The 16570-nt window shown below is 39.4% G+C and overlaps 2 protein-coding genes across 2 annotated transcripts in view; both read right to left on the bottom strand.

Moving 5' to 3' along the window:
- The window catches only part of slc35f3b (solute carrier family 35 member F3b), a gene marked incomplete at both ends in the record, with an annotated part of 53342 nt that extends 53086 nt beyond the window's left edge, over positions 1-256 (bottom strand). Inside the window, one exon of the mRNA XM_083897194.1 lies at positions 159-256. Coding sequence (XP_083753320.1) covers positions 159-256 — 98 coding nt within the window. The remainder of the gene's footprint in view (positions 1-158) is intronic.
- A 9393-nt stretch (positions 257-9649) lies between these two features.
- Positions 9650-15916, bottom strand: kcnk1b (potassium channel, subfamily K, member 1b; the record flags this gene model as incomplete). Its single annotated transcript, XM_083897952.1, has 3 exons — positions 9650-9906; positions 11915-12310; positions 15562-15916. The coding sequence occupies 3 exons, from the start codon at positions 15914-15916 to the stop codon at positions 9650-9652; spliced, it is 1008 nt and encodes a 335-aa protein (XP_083754078.1).
- Between the last annotated feature and the right edge of the window lie 654 nt (positions 15917-16570).

The following is a 16570-nucleotide window of genomic DNA, read 5'->3' as shown; positions in this document are numbered from 1 at the left end:
CAAACTATATTTAGTGGATTTTAACACACCGAAACTCGTCTATTTTGCACCCATGTTCAGCAAAATTAATGCACCTGCAGGGGGCAAAAGTGCGCAACAAGTGTGGTTTTCCTCCTGTCTCGGCTGAGAGGTATTAATCAAAAGTTGAAATATCTTACATCGGCATCAAAGTAGTCGGAGGTCCAAGGTAGCACATGCAGTCCCGGTGCGGTCGCCCGACCCGGTCCCACACGGTGCCCTCTCCATCACCGTACATCCTCAGGTCGTCAGGTCACAGAGAGAGAGAAAGAGCGCTCTGCGCTACTGTAAATCTAAACACTCACCGAGGCTGATGGAGACCAGAAGCACCATCCTGATCGTCCTCATCCCCACACACATATGCTTGGCCACTACATTACACTACACACACACAGACTGTCTCTCTACATGAAACCAACAGCTGCGCTGGGCACTGCAACAGCATCACCTACTGGATTCACTGGAATTACCATCACCTGCGAGTCTGGGATATAGTAGTATAATAATATACACTGTACCAGCTGCACTTGCTTTATTGTGATGAGGGCAGGAGTTCAAAATAGAAAAGACACATCTTGGATTTATTTCAATAACCATACACTGATGCAGTTTTTGAATAGATTTAGTAATTTTGTAAGAACGTGTTAAATGTGTAAATGTAATTGTTGGGTATTATTACGCACAAAAACATAAAATTACAAAACAAATGTCTTTCAAAAGTGGCTGTTATGGTCAGGGGCGCAGGTGCTTGAATGCTACCTGCATTGAGTCATGCTACAAGCCTGCACTCTCCAATTCACTCAATTTCTAACGCATGATGATACAGTGATGGTTTCTATCTGTAGAGTGTATTACTCTATATGACACCTGCCTCTCAGTATTGGGAGCTCATTTTCCTCCTGGATTTAATATAGTGTCTAAAACATGTGACTACTGTCTGTGGATTTGTGGCAGAACAAGTCCAAACGGTGACCTGAAACCAAGCACACACTGCAATCCCCATTCCCATCATCATCACCAGTAGCAGCAGCAGCAGTGTTCAACTCTTTCTGGCCCTTTTACCATCAAACTGTCACGGCAAGAGCGGCACAGTAATCCTCCCTGCCTTAAGATAAAAACGTAAATGCACAGAATGATACTTTATCCTTTTATTTTTAATCCCTCTATGCCAATCACATGTGATTCAGAACAGTACTGAGTGTTCTTTATTATAGAGACTTGTATTCGTTAGACTGTGGGCCAAAGATTTGTTTGCAAAACCCTTACTTCTGTTGTTGTTTACTCAAAACTGTGCTTTAAGGCTGTGAAAGAATCAATTGTACCCCCTTTATTATTTAGAATAATCCAGCAGCTGCGGTTTTTGTAGCGCTGTTACCGTTCAACATTAATTCACAGGCCACTGGGACCTCTTTAGTCTATTATTCATACTCTGCTTTACATAAGGAGCCCATCAACATTTCAAGATGATGGCACCGGCTCAGTTTCTTAAATGCCTGCATGAACAAAGACGTTCAAGGTAGAAATGTTGTTTGTGTTCGATACCACTGTTAGAGCGGATATGGTTGATTATATTCAATCAGAGCTGTATTTCCAGTAATGGGCTAATTATGTTCACTGATGGTGATTATGTCTACTCGGAAATTAAAATCAAGCAACTGTCTTTGTCTGCTGTGTTCAGACGTGTGACCTGTGCCACATTAACGGCACACTTAGTGAGTTTGGTTGTTTTTTAAAAGAAAAGAGGCTCGAGACGATTGAGCAAGATCCTAAAAATATTGTAGATTTTTATTTGTATTGAAAAGTTGTCACTGACCTAAAGAGTCTGGATATCTTAAATGCTTATTCTTCATATATTTGTCTTTTCAGATTGATACAGATAAGAAAACATCTCATTCAAGAGGGTCTGGATTCAACTGTTTAGCCTCTTGGAAGAGAGGTGGAACGTCTTCAACAAAACTCAAGTAAGTCCAGCTCTACACTTTTGAAGAAACAAGTTTCAAAGACATAAAATTAAACATTTTCCGTTACTTTCCATACAAACCATAACAGTACACGCACTATATTGAATGCATGAGCAGGAAGTGGAGCTTTACCTTGCCCGAATGGAGCAGTGTCGGCCATATATTCCCACTGTCTGCATTGCGTCCGACTCCTGACTGTGGAGAGCAGCTCAAGTACACCAACAGTTTCCTTTTCTGTTTTGAAGACAGGGCTGTATTGATCAGTGACCGGAGGGGGTGGAGGGGTGGAGGGGTGGAGGGGTGGGGCGAGACCTGTGCTTACTCCAGCAAAAAAACAAAGTAAAGTCCAGTCATCAATAATCACATCGACACCTCTCATTGAGAGGCAGGTTTGTCTTGCACCAAAGCCAAATCCCTCCTCACTTATGCAGACACACTTTTAATGATGTGGACGCCTTACCTGTGTGACACACTTAATACATATTAAAGCAGTATATGAAAGGACTGCTGATTTATTCAAGTCATTCACTGTCTTCCACTTCAGCAGACTTGTAATAGAGACTTAATTGGTGCTTAAATCAACGGGACAACTGCACGTCTCTTTAAATATGGAGCTGATATGAAGGGAGACACTGGGATGATCCAAAGTCTTGCTTTCATAAAAAGTGGATATTATCAAGCATTTGTCCACCTAATAGCATTAGCAATGGCTCTATTTCATTAAATGTGATGACGGTGAACCAGCAACTTATAGTGCTTATAGCCCTAAGTGGAGTGTAGCCATAATTGCAGCTATTTTAATACCTGTACATTTCTTGCTATGGGACATGTCAATATGTCAGTCATGTCAAAGCTGAGTGAAGTTTTCTCGCAGCAGAATTGTTCGTCTTAGAAATTCAGATGTAACTGTAATAGCATAGACTGCAATGACAGGTCTCTACATTACTTTTTTTTCTTTTCGACTTTAACCAGAACATATACTTTTGACGTGAAGCTTTATTAGTTTAAGTGATGGTGACTCATTTATTTATTTTTTTGCTATAATTTGAAGCTTGTGCAGGTATAATAAGTAATTCAATCTAGAGTGATAATCATTTGTCATCATTGTAACTAGGCATGCACGATACTTTTTGCCAATATCTGATATGCCGATAAAAATTTGTATTTTGGGCCGTTTAACCGATACAGATACCAATATATGTAAATTTTTCCCTGCACTCAGCTGCAAAGGTCATTTAATCTCTTTTTTTGCCCACTTATGTCACTGCAAATGATGCTATACATGTTTTTATTCAGCAAAATAAATACAATAAAAAAAACACAATATTTGTACAGGGTGCAAGGATAGAAGTCATGTAGTAGTCGATCTTGGTGATATCATAATACATTTTAAATCCAATTTCTGCCGAAATGCATACCTAATTGCAACCACGATGATCCTTATAAATTATATTTTAAGGTGTGTACATAACCGGGCTATTGTTCATCCTGGTAAAAACACCAACGAGTAAAAGAAAGGATTAATAATTCACTTCCCTTTAAGCTATTTTCCCTCAAAGACATGAGAGAGGGAGATCGGGCTTAGTCAGCACACTTGATACGAACCTTGAGCCACTTTCTCTGTCATTTCCATTATTTCTCCTGCTCTTCTGTGTCTGCGTGCATACAGCTATTTTTTAGATATATTTTTTTAAGTGTTGCGAATCCTCTCCTTACTGTTCTCACCATCAATATTTAATGCGGCTGCGAGCCTGGAAACAGTGTGACAAACGTCTCCTGATTGGCGAAGAGAAGTGAAAGTCTGAACCAGTGGAAAAAGGAGTCACATTTTTCCATATTTTATTCCTCATCTCTCTCTGTGTTTGATCGGCATCTTCTTGACTGAAGAATTTCTCTCCTCTGCTCCCGACGAAATTGCTTGTTTGTTGAAATGTTATTTCAGCCAAAAGGACATTTATAACCTTTATGGAGTCGGCACCCTGTTGTCCCAGCGGTCTGTGCGATTTCTTTAGGGTATATTTGTTATTCAGCTGCCATTATTAGTAACGTTGACACACAGCTGAAGCATAAGCAGCAGAATCTCTGAGGATGAGACGACCCGCTGATGCTTTTATGTGTCAACATTGTGAACCAGTTAACTGCCTCTGCAGACAAACAAGATGAGATTGGCAACTCAACTGCCCTCATTTCCATTTTTAGATGTTCCCCTTTTTTGAGTTTTGACATGACAAATATAATATACGATTTAAGTTCTGGAGCTGGGCTAACACACGTTTTGTGAAACTATTAATATTAACACAGGCTCCTGGAAAACTTCAGAGGGGCTTCAGCATAGTGCCAACTGATAATCTGTCCATAAACTTCAAACAAAATACATCACTTTTCTTTATACACCTGCACCACAGCATGCAGCTCTTATTTTTCCTGCCCTACTAAATCATTGTCCCCTCTGCCCACTTTCTTTTATACACAATTCTCCCATCAGTTTGGTGCACTTCTACTGTCATAAATATCTAATTAGCATATATTTGTTGTCCAATTTGCCAAAAAGGAATGTGAGATAATTTGTCACCCAGTGTTCCAGCCGGGAGGGGAAAAAAAACACGCAGCAGAGCTTCTCCAAGTCCTGAAGGTTGTCTGACAGTCACTGCTTCCATTGAATATTTATAACCAATTATTTTCAGGTTTGCGGGTGCGGAGACTCGGTGAGAGGGAAGAATCAGGGTTTGTTCGGATTATTGTAAAGGCACCGTAAAGATTGAATACCTGGCATTTCAGCTCAATTTGCCAGCATGGACTCCGTAATTTGATTTTGCTGCTCAAAGACACGCAAAGCTGTTTGCCTTTTGTCGCACTTGCTCAGATTAAGTCTGAACTCTGGTAGAAAATGGCATTTTTATGGATGCATGTGTCAAGGATCACACAAAACATCACTTAATGCAGAAATGATTGCAAGAGAAAGACAAAGGACAGTCAGTGATTGCAGCATCCACTTGCCCCTTCCTCTTTTCCTCTCCTCCCTGTCTGTTTGTAGTCTATAATGTATACAAATGTCATGAAAATAAGACTTCTGTGACAATTTACTTGACTACACCACCTTTCCTCTGAGGCAAATCTACATTATCGTGTCGAAAATGTAATAAAACAGTCCCTCGCACAAGCACAGCACAGTGGAGCCATTGTGTTTGCAGTGGCAAATGAGAGCAGTTACAGAGTCAGCAGTGGGAGCTGTTAGTGCTCGAGGCCTCCTGCATTTCCACACAGTCCCAGTGTGTACTTGTACGTCAGGATATAAATAGAGTCGCTCTACCATCAGAAAGCTCGCGCTATAGGGGAGATGCCAGTCGTCGCCTCAGTCCAGTCCAACCCACACGGTGTCCTGCCTCCATGACCCCCAACGCCCTCGGACTACGAGTGCATGAGGGGGCCACAGTCGCAAACAACAGACTAGTTTCTAAACAAGTGATGACACACCACAAGTGCACACAACACATGCATTATTTGCACCCCTAATGCAATATGTATTCCTTCAAAAATTGCTTTGGATTCAGTGACTTTTCTCTGTTTTAGCAGCACAGAGATAAAAAAACAAACAAAAAAACAACAAAAAAAAAACGTTTGTTGGATTTAGCAAGTCATCTGTATTCTTTTATCATCACAGCTCACACTCAGGTAGTCCCCTCCCCCCCTTTATACAGTATGAATGATGCAAGAAGATCAAATAGTAATATTAATGACACGAGGCGCCTCTGTGTCGAGCAGTCTTTGAGGGAAAATCTTGTTCTGCCCCGATACACTGCTGACAGACAGCGTGGTTACATCTCCTGACAACTGCGCTGCATGCGCCAGTTTGTATGTGGGTACAAATTAAAAGCAAACGAAGGAACAGTGGGGAGTTGGAGAATGTGATGCCCTAAAGTAGTTTAGGTGGGAGGTATTTTGTCTCTCTGGACTCAGAAAATGCAATCTGATTTTTCTGACATAATTTGCAGCATTTTAATCAGTATTGTTAGGCATTTGTTTTTCTTTTTCATTGTTTTTGGTTACAATTTGGTTTGTGTGCACACTGTTAGAAATGTTCCTGTTAAAAAACAGTAAAGAACTGGCAGCTGGGGTTGCCATTATGTTACTGTAAAATTTGTATATTTTTACTGTCACTGAAATGTACAGTTTTAAAGGCACTTTTGTTAAGAAAAACATGTTACATGTCATTGACTTTAAGTTTCACAAAATCTCTGTTTGAACCTGGCCACAAGAACGGAAGGCAAACCATAATAAAATTAACCTATACTGATTTTTCAATCATGTGATTAAAATGTAAGAGAAAAGCAGCTCCTTATTGCACTTTCTTTTATTTAAATGTAAAGATGACATCTAAAAACTTCACATGCTGAACAAATTGCATGTTAAAAACAGTATTACGAACATATATATATATATTACATATATTATATTACCAACTATTATGATGGTAAATTTCAAGTAATTCCGAGATACTTTTTGTTTTTGAGAAGAAAGTCAGCTCACTTTCAAAGTGTATCAGGGCAAATGGATAATTTCCTGAATTTCAAAAATTCTTAAAAATTATTCCTTAAGACGTTTGCAAATATTTTCAGCGGATCCTTATTCAGGGCGATGCTGACTATTATGATGGTAAATTTCAAGTCATTACGAGATTTTTTTTGTTTTTGAGAAGAAAGTCAGCTCACTTCCAAAGTACATCAGGGCAAATGGATCATTTCCTGAATTTCAAAAATTCATTAAAATTATTCCTTGAGAGGCTTGTAAATATTTTCAACGGATCCTTGTTCAGTGCGATGATGACTATTATGTTGGTAAATTTCAAGTCATTCCGAGATACTTTTTGTTTTTGAGAAGAAAGTCAGCTCACTGTCAAACTACATCAGCACAAATGGATCATTTCCTGAATTTTCAAAAATTCATTAAAATTATTCCTCAAGAGGTTTGCAAATATTTTCAACGGATCCTTGTTCAGGGCCATACAGACTATTATGATGGTACATTTCAAGTCATTCTGAGATACTTTTTGTTTTTGAGACTAAAGTCAGCTCACTGTCAAAGTACATCAGGGCAAATGGATCATTTCCGGAATTTCAAAAATTCATTAAAATTATTCTTAAGCTTGACAGACATATTGATTGGATTAATATCGTGATATAAATGGATATCTATCCTTCTTCTACCTGTCACTCAAGTGTTTCAGTGTACAAAAGTCTATTTTCTGTCAGTTTTCTTTTTATGTATTTAATTAATGACTTAATATGTTATTTGTGTTATCGCGTTGCTGCTCGCACTCAGCCGAAACTGCTACCTACAGACAATATGAGCATTATGATCTACTGGTTTGAAGTGGTTTTGGGTGAAATAATTCACAGAAACACTTAAATGAGGTCATAACAAACCAACTGTTTATTCAAGATACACCAACATTTTACACGTCATGAATTCACTTAAGTGGAAATTAATTGTTTCAAGAAAACCTTGGTGCTCCCCCAGGCAATCCTGTATGACATAATGTGCTGTAACACGAAAAATACTGAACTGTGCACAAATGCACCACAATATGCAGCACGAAAAAAAAAAAAAGTATTTCTGAACGCTAATATTCAAAAACGGGTTGGTTTTGTCAGCATGAATAAATAATGTCAGCATGAATCCATTTGTTATCCCCGACACAATGTTTACTCCCTGAACAGAACAAAAAGTGCTTTACCTGCAGCTTTCATGTTCGAGACAAAAGGTACAGATAAGGAAAAAATACAAGTTGAGGGGTGAAAGAGTTGACATTGACTTACACAGTATGGTATTTACAGAACTGTTAAATATCTGAGAAAGCACGTTTTTTCCCCTCACGTTCTCCTCCTGACAGTATAAACAGTATCGTTGCTTCACAGTTTGCATAAAGGCCCAGAATGGTGTCAAACAACAATCCCACTGAAAAATACAGTATTAAAGATGAGCCAGTACACGCTTGCTACTCCTCAACTAACACAGCAGCAAAGGCAGCTGCTTCATCAAAGCAAATAGCAAAATGAAAAAAAAAAACGCACATCATTACATCTAAAACTTTATAAAATACTACAAATGCGTGCTAACGTAGCAGCGAGAAATGAGGTCAAAAATTCTGCAACAAACAGAGACTCAGACACTGTTGGAACAAACACCACGTGTGTGTGTTTATGTCAGTATGGTTAAAGGCATGAGATCAGTACCTTGGTCAAACCTTGTGTTTTCTTTCACAATATGCATATTCAATATTCAGTATTAGTCCAACTACGGAGAGTCATCCATTAGCAATGAGACTAAAGCCGATCGTCAACACTCTGTTTAATGCATCGTTTCAGGTTCCCTCTGACGTGCTAAAGTTAGCATAAAAATCCCTTTCATGAATCAATACGAAAATTTTGTAAACCTTCCTCGTCCTTCCTTCGCTAAAAAATATACATTTTTGAGATTTAAGTGACGCAAATACAGTAAAATAGTTTCTCTTCAAGTTTAAAACGATTACAGAGCCTTCCACTGCAGAAGGAGCACAATCTTTGTCGTTTAAAAATCTCTGTCAGCACGTCCCTTTTTTCTTTTAAAAAAATCCTCATTTATTTTTCCAGTTAACCAAGCTCTCCTTATCGACAGCAAAATTCAATTAGCCAACCAGTGCTCTGTGATTCCCTTTTTTTTTTAAAAGTAGGCCTAACCTCCTTTCCCTTTTTCCACACAAGGCAGCACATGTTTATCCTTCCAGGCAGATCAATAAATTATAGTGCCGATCGTTTCACACACACAAGACTGAAATAACTCTGCAACATGTGGAGAAAAACACACTTTTCTGCAGACAACAATGAAATGTGACAAAATGGAGTGCAACTGGAATCGTTACCGCCTCTGCGTAAATGAGACAAATATGCTACACAACTATTGTTGTTTTTTTAGATGCTGTGTTCAGGATTGACTGCAAACACTTGCGTCATACAGCCACACGAGACAAACAAGCTGAACAGAATATAATTGAGCATTTCGCAGTTTACCCAGCAAAAACACTGATCAACTTGCAACGAGACCCAACATGGCACAGCATACGCTTTCCTGCCAATGTACCTTTTTTAAAATAATAAATAATAAAACTCTTGCCTCGATGACAATTCATTGTTTCAAACGTGTTAAAGTTGTGCATTGATTCGAGGTTCCGCGTACCTTAAAAGTTAACATATACTGTACTACTGTGTGACCGACTACAAACAACTGTCCTACACTTCATCTAGATTTAAAAGACCAATTACTTTCTAAAACTGTTGCTAAATATGCAATAAATAATACAGCTCATATAGAAGCTTAGCTCCTGTGGGTCATAAAACAGCATCATTGCAGACTTTGTCTTCAGAGTAACTGTTATATATCATTGTTCTCCTTGATTAATGCGAATAATTTTAATCTCTGCTGCAAAGCGCTATATGTTCAGTGTCATAGAGGGGATTGTTCTGCTTAATCTGAATAGTCAGACCTAGTTTCACAACTAAAATTTGCAGGAGTGAGTTTTGCAGAACGCCTGCAGCTGTTTTCTAGCTACTGTATAAATAGACTCGTGACAAAATCCTCTCCTAACTTCATGTTTTTTTCTTCATTTCTTCATTAGACGATTGCTTGGCCGTTGTTTACTGGATCATGGGGTCATCGTTGGGAGAGGCCATAGGCGTCACCCTGACAAATGGCTGGAATTTGTCTTCCATGTGGCCTGCAAGTGTGTCGGGCACAGTGGTGAAGGACAGGTGGTCGTGCTCCAGGATGACCATGCGGTCCTGCGGCTTCTCTTTCTTGAGGTAGAACATCTTCCGCAGCTGCTTCAGCTGCTGCAGCTCGCAGAAGGTCTCCAGCACCACGAGCATGACTATCAGCCCCAGGATCAGATAGACTGGTGAGATAAACACACAGACATTGCTTGATTTTAATATTCTTAATATTTCCTTTGATTTATATAGTGTGTATATGCAACACAGAGCTTCCCACACTGGAAAATCTGTTTGCACATTTGCAACATTAAAAGCTCTCTCAAGTAGATGGATAAACACTTTTTCTCCAAGTCCTCCCCACGTTCTTTATAATAATTTGCATCATAATTTCTGTTCCTATTTTACTGCTTTAATCTCCTTTCCTTTCCTGGTACAAAAGCCAGAGATTTTAATTTCTGTACTTTGGTCCCAAACCTGTTGTTTATCTGTACTGTCACAAGGGGGCAGTGGCTAGCCAACCATGTTATTAGAGAATGTATGTTATGTGCAGACAGATGATAAATAGTTGCAGACATTGCTGAAATCCCACTAAATCCAAGGTGTGTTTTCACCACCTCTTCAACCACTGCTTACAGAAAAACAAAGAGTGTTAAAAAGAACAAGTGGAGGTGTGTCGAGTCTTGGTGCTTGAGGCAATGGTTTATAATATCAGCCTTCATTTTCCTAGGAAAACACTGTTTTGTGCAAAGATGTTTGCACTATGTAAATGGTCTGACTTAAGAAGGCAGAGCAGACTGTGTGAAAACAGAACATGGCAACACCCTGCATGCAAAGCAATGACTGCTTCTCACCAAAGGCAAACAAAACACTCATTCAAATGGTCCAAACTGTCCAATAACACATTTTTGTTATAACTGTCATAGGTAACGCCACAGGCAGTATGGACACGTCTGTGTTTTTTTTTATTCTTCTTTTTAAAAAGAATAATGTACAAATGTGTCTTAGTGTCATTTGTAGAATGACACAGCCATATCTCCTTACACTGCACCTCCTGAATGACGTGTTTGTGACTGGTGCGTAGTACCACATGCCCACACCACGCATGCAAGTGATGGTTCACTGGATTAGTGTTTGGACATTAGTCCAGTCTGCCAACACTCTGTGAGTTAGAACTGTCTGATTAGATTGAGTAATTACTTTTTTTCTTTTTTTAAATTCAAGTCAGTTGAAACACCCAGGAAACGTGATCAATGCCCTGATGCTCTGCTTGAGACCATGTCCTGATTTGTATGTATTACTGTGTTGTGTTGTTTGATATAGCTTTTAACATACAGGAAAACAAATATCCCTATGATCCTATGTTCTGAACACTTTCAACAAGTTTTCCATCGCTTTGAGAATCATAAAATTATTACAGCAAACACTTTTGACAGCAGGAAAAGCACAGGTAACACAGGCAAGCACAGTGTTCCAGTGAGCCAGCAAACACCCTGAAACAGCGTGGCAGCTAATAGGATTACAGTCATCGTTCATTTAATTCGTACCTGTGGTTTTTCTAATACAACCTGTCAAAATGAATGGTGTTTAAATGGCCCATTGGAGTCCATTTGAAATGGATAAAAATCTGGTTTTACAATCGGATAGATTGCAAATAAATGTGCAATAATTGGTGTTTAAGTGTAGCTGTGGTTGGGAGAAATCATATCTTTCACTTAATGGGTTAAAAAACACACACCCATCTGCTTATGTCACACTGGGTAGGTCAACGTTCACAATCATAGAACTGACAGCAGGTAATATTCTCACATCAGCAAATCATTAACTCTGAGAAACAGGCACTAATTGAGAGACCATTACATACTGTTGCAACACTGTGAACAACTTTACATTTATAGGCTTTCAATGCTGCATTGTTCTAAGCTTAATCAGGAGGTGAGAACTGTTGTTTCTGTACAACAAATTAAACTGTGACTTCCTCTTTGCAAAAGGTAGCATCAGAGTACTTGCAACTTTCTGCAGAACTACAATAAAAAAAAAAAAACACTAGGGATGGAAAAATTTACTATTTTATCCTGCACTCACAACCAGTTGATAATTTGAATATTGTGAATCCATTATTTTAGTCAGGCTCATCATGAATTTAATTTCTCACAAGCATAACCACACAGACACGGAACCATCAGCACTCACCGGTGATGCCCATTTTGTAAAGCTCCCTGAACCTCTGATTAACAGCCTCTCCAGGTACATAGTCTCCCAGGCCAATGGTGCTCAGGGAAATGAAGCAGAAGTAGAAGGACTCCAGGAAGTTCCAATTCTCCTCCAGAATGGAGAAGATGGCAGCAGGGATGAGGAAAAAGCACGACATGGCCAACAAGGCGAGCAGAGTGGCGTGAACGATGGCCACCAGTGGCTTGGACAGGCCCCAGTGTGTGTGGATGTACATGATCGGCCTCCGTGTGCTGAACACCATGATCCTCTGCACCACAGCGGTGAGGAAGAGGAGGGTGAAGGGGATGCCGATCACAGAGTAGATGATGCAGAAGGCCTTGCCGCCATCTGACAGAGGAGCCGTGTGACCATATCCTGCACAAAGACAAAAAAACCTCTGCTTATTACACGTAATAAAATGTCTGTACACAGCCTTTTATCTGTGTGTGTTAATAGATGATATCAAAATGCATATGCCTGTGTGTGCAGGAGTCTACACATCATCTCCTTCACCAGGTTTCAGGACTAATTTTGATTCTGGGTTTTTTATTTTTCCAGGATAAACACAATGTTTTTCAAGCAATGTTATCACATGAACTGCACGGAGTAATTAAACACAATAGCACACAATAAAATATGTACTGGTTTAATTACAGAGAGTTTAAGACGGGTAAACAATGATTATGAGGATCATTCTTGGGAGGGAGGGATTCGTCTACAAGCCTAGTATGGTCTCATGAGGTGGACCTAATGGCATTTAGAAATGCATTTCTACACAGTTTTGTTGGTATTCCATTACAATATAGTACCTCCTTAACGTGGGCGGGGTCATCACAGCTGCATGAAACTGCAGTGACTTTTCGTTTTATACGTCACACATAAACTTTGACTTGTAAAGCAGTTGTTTTCAATGTACTGCATCATTAGAATCAGTTATGTGTTCAGTACTTCCTGCATGACCGGAACACTTGCAATCGCAGGCTTTCATTGGAGATGAATCCACATTTTCACGATTGTTGAATCCTAATAACTGATCTACAGTTCAGCATTTTTTTAATTTCTTTCTAGTGCCTATTCCTGTGACAACACTCTGACTAATCAGTGCACGGCAGTCTGACAACGTCACGCATAGTATCGGCTCTGGTTGCTTGGAACCTCGCCTGAGCAGGTACTAAAAAAAGTACCAGGTACTATCGCTAATGGAAAAGCATAATAACCTTGCTGAGGCGAGTAGATTCGCACTAGTGGGATACCATGACAGTCACAGAACAGTGCAAATGAAAAATAAATTACTGGCATGTTTGCTTGTGCTATAGATCGTTGAAATCCCAAATAACTCACTTTCAGCTTCTGCAACAATGCTACAGAGTGTCTGCACTCTGGTCCCTGCCCACTTATTTTCTGTCTAATATATGTGGTAAGTGCCCTGTCTGTTGTTACTGCTGAGTAATAAAGATGTTATCCAGCAATTATGGTTAGTGGAAGGGAAATTAGTACAGCCCATAAAGGTGTGGCTCCTGGATGTTAGTCAAGTTTCTGCTGTGCCACCATCAACAGAATATTGTTGTGACTTTAAACAAACGAATAGTTAATTGCAGTCTCTCTGCCACTGTTGGCCGTCCTATAATCATGTATGATGAAACCTCACAGATAAGTGGGTCCAGACTAAAGTTCTATATGTACACAGACTATGAATGGGGATCTGCAAGCTGTGTTGTTTTGCAATGTTGGATAACATAAGATAGCTTTGTGCTCAATGTCCTGCAAAGCTGTCCAAATGCCTTAAGACGAGATAAAAATCGGGTGGAGCGATGTTTATGTAATACACATGTCTGTCTGTTTGCTTATGTCTCTCATATTGGATTGCAGACTACTTCTGCTTTTTTTCCGCGATATACTGTGTGTTATTAGAGGGCGCTACCTGTTCAGTAAAGACTACCGAGAACAAAGCAGTGCTCAATGTGTGACCATACATGCGAGGTATAAAAACAATCTACCCCATCTAATTAAAGCATGTAAGATGAGGAGCAAACACATCACAGGTGTGTTAATCCATTTTAATCCTCCGCTGTGCGGTTTGGAAAAAGATGAAGATGATCTACTGAGCGCTACCAGAACAGGTGAATCCATGTCTATCTTCTTCTGTCCTAGCACTTACCCTCCCCTGCACTTGGATCCACCTCTGCTCTCTCACCCTCTATCAGTCCACTGTTCCTATCTAGTGGAGTTCTTTCCCAGACTACTTCTATGTAGCTTATTCCTCTTTTGTAAGTTGCTTTGGATAAATGAGTCTGTAATTGCATGTTTCTGTAGTGGTGGAGGCTCTAAAAGTCACATGTAGAAGTCAACCTTCAATATACGAGTTATTCTAATAGATCTTTGGCCGGCCAAAAGTTGACTTGCTTTCTTTTCCCTCTCCACCTGATAAAACTTTAATTGAATAAGCTCTATTAAATATCTTAGTGAGGGGAACAGCTAGTGTAGCTAAACTGACACTGATGTAATTCCATTACTGATGTAATTCCAAACTGGAGTTTGTAAACTACTCCCACACCAAAGTCAATAGAGAAAATCAGCATTTTTATTTTTGGGGCTGACAGGAGCTGCTGATCTACTTCTTTTTTTGATAAGAAGTGATTCAGGTAAATCCAAACAAAGGAGCAGCGGCTTTGAAACTCTATTTCTATGGACTTTGGAACAGGAACAAAGTGGTTCACAAACTTCAGTTTACAGACAAAACATATTGTAGACCTGAACAGATGAAGATTCTCTTTAGTGAGCCATATGTCAATGCTGACAGCCATGTTATCAGGGAGAGCAAGTATCCTGGTCTAGGCTTTAGCTGTAAAAGTTAGTGTTGATAACATGTTAATACAGCATACAACCATATAGTACTTTTAAAAAGAGGTTATATGTGTTTAATGCAAGTAGTGGACTGTAGTCAAGACAATACCAGTTCAAATTAGAAGAAAAATGTGATGTAATTAATAGTAATATGTACTGTTATGGTTACCTGTTTTGTGTCTGAGAAGTGTGCTTTGGTTGGTCTTCTTTATGATTTTCCAACAATCAGTAGGGCTGATTGTTTTATTGTTGTTCTATATAGATTTAATTGGGGTGTATATTTTTGTTTTTTTTTATATTCTAGTATCTGTTAGATATTTAGAATTTTAAAGGATATATAGTGGAGCATTGTTACATGACATCCCGTTAAAAAAAAGGGTGAGAAATTGCAAATGAAATGATTTCCAACATGTATGAATTGAAACTAGAACAACTGTTACAAAAGCTGTGACAGGTAAGAAACATAGTTTGCAATTATATTAGACTATTAGAACACAATTATGTAGTTATTACATTCAGTTAACTCATTGTTTTTGTAATAAAGGACAGCCTTTGTGTGCAATTTATGTTCGAAAACAAAATAAATGTAAAGCCTTAGCAGTTGGTATCCTTCATACTGCATTACTGCCTCCCTTGTTTTGCTTTATTCTCGGTCAACGATGTTTCTGATTAGCAGGTAGATCGATTAATCGGTATGCCCATCATTTACGATGTAAAATGATTTTTTTTTTTTAAACATGCCTGAATGTACAAACACCTGCAGCATCACACAACCCTCTTACCCGTGGTGGACAACACTGTGCTCGCGAAAAACATCGCCGACGTGAAGTCCCAGTTCCAGTTAGCCGAGGCGTTGTTGAGGATGGAAACCCCATAGTTGCTAGCATCCAGCGCTTTCTTCAGAAACCGCTCCAGACGCTCCTCGGTGAGACAGTCGTTGTCCTGCAGGAACTGCTTCTTCACGGCCCGCAGCTCCTGTCGCAGCTGGTCCTCATAGGGCAGCTCGACCGAGGAAAAAACAACGGCGCCGAACACGAGATAGAGAACGTACCCCAAGACGAGGGACACGAAATAACATGTTGACTTGTGGCTCTGTATCAGACGCACACATGAATTACTGGCGAGAGACTGGAGCATTTTCAGGAGGTTTATCTCCCCCCGCGTGTCACCTCACAAGCTGAGACGAATGTGGCGGCAAAAGCGGCACTTCACTTCACCCTCAGCCTCAGGTGCTGTTTTACAGAAACAGCTTTGACAGAAAGGGATGTTGTTGAAACAAAGCTCCGACGACGATGTCTCGCTTCCCCCTTCCGCGCAACCTGCTGTGCCACGTGAGGCTTTCAGGTGCAGTCGGAAAGAGGAAGAAGGTAATGAAACTGACGTAAAACAACAATGAGGAAGAGGAGCTGCGTTTTGACCAGCAAAGCGGATTAATTATTTTTCTTTATTCTCCTCTATTGTAGGTCGAACTCTATATTATGTGACTATATCAGAGACAAGTTGTACTTAAATCCTACACGCATAACAATTAAGAGCCTCATCTTTTTCTTCCTAATTCAAACTAAATAATCAAAATAATTATATTTGAATCAGAGTTCCAAACCTTTTATATAGAACAGTCTTGTATAAAGTCCCTAAAAGGGATACTTGAGTAAAAGTAAAAGTATCTTACTAGAATATGACTTTGGTAGAAGTTATAGTATCTGATATTTAGTAAAAGTACTCACTTTATTTAGGACATGGGTTAATAGTAAACATTGCTAGAAATGCAAATAATGTAAGTACAGGTAC

The sequence above is a fragment of the Microchirus variegatus genome (genome assembly GCF_963457635.1).
Source record: "Microchirus variegatus genome assembly, chromosome: 11".
Taxonomy (NCBI): domain Eukaryota; kingdom Metazoa; phylum Chordata; class Actinopteri; order Pleuronectiformes; family Soleidae; genus Microchirus; species Microchirus variegatus.
The sequence above is the reverse complement of the archived record's forward strand: the minus strand, read 5'-3'. Positions and strand labels throughout refer to the sequence as shown.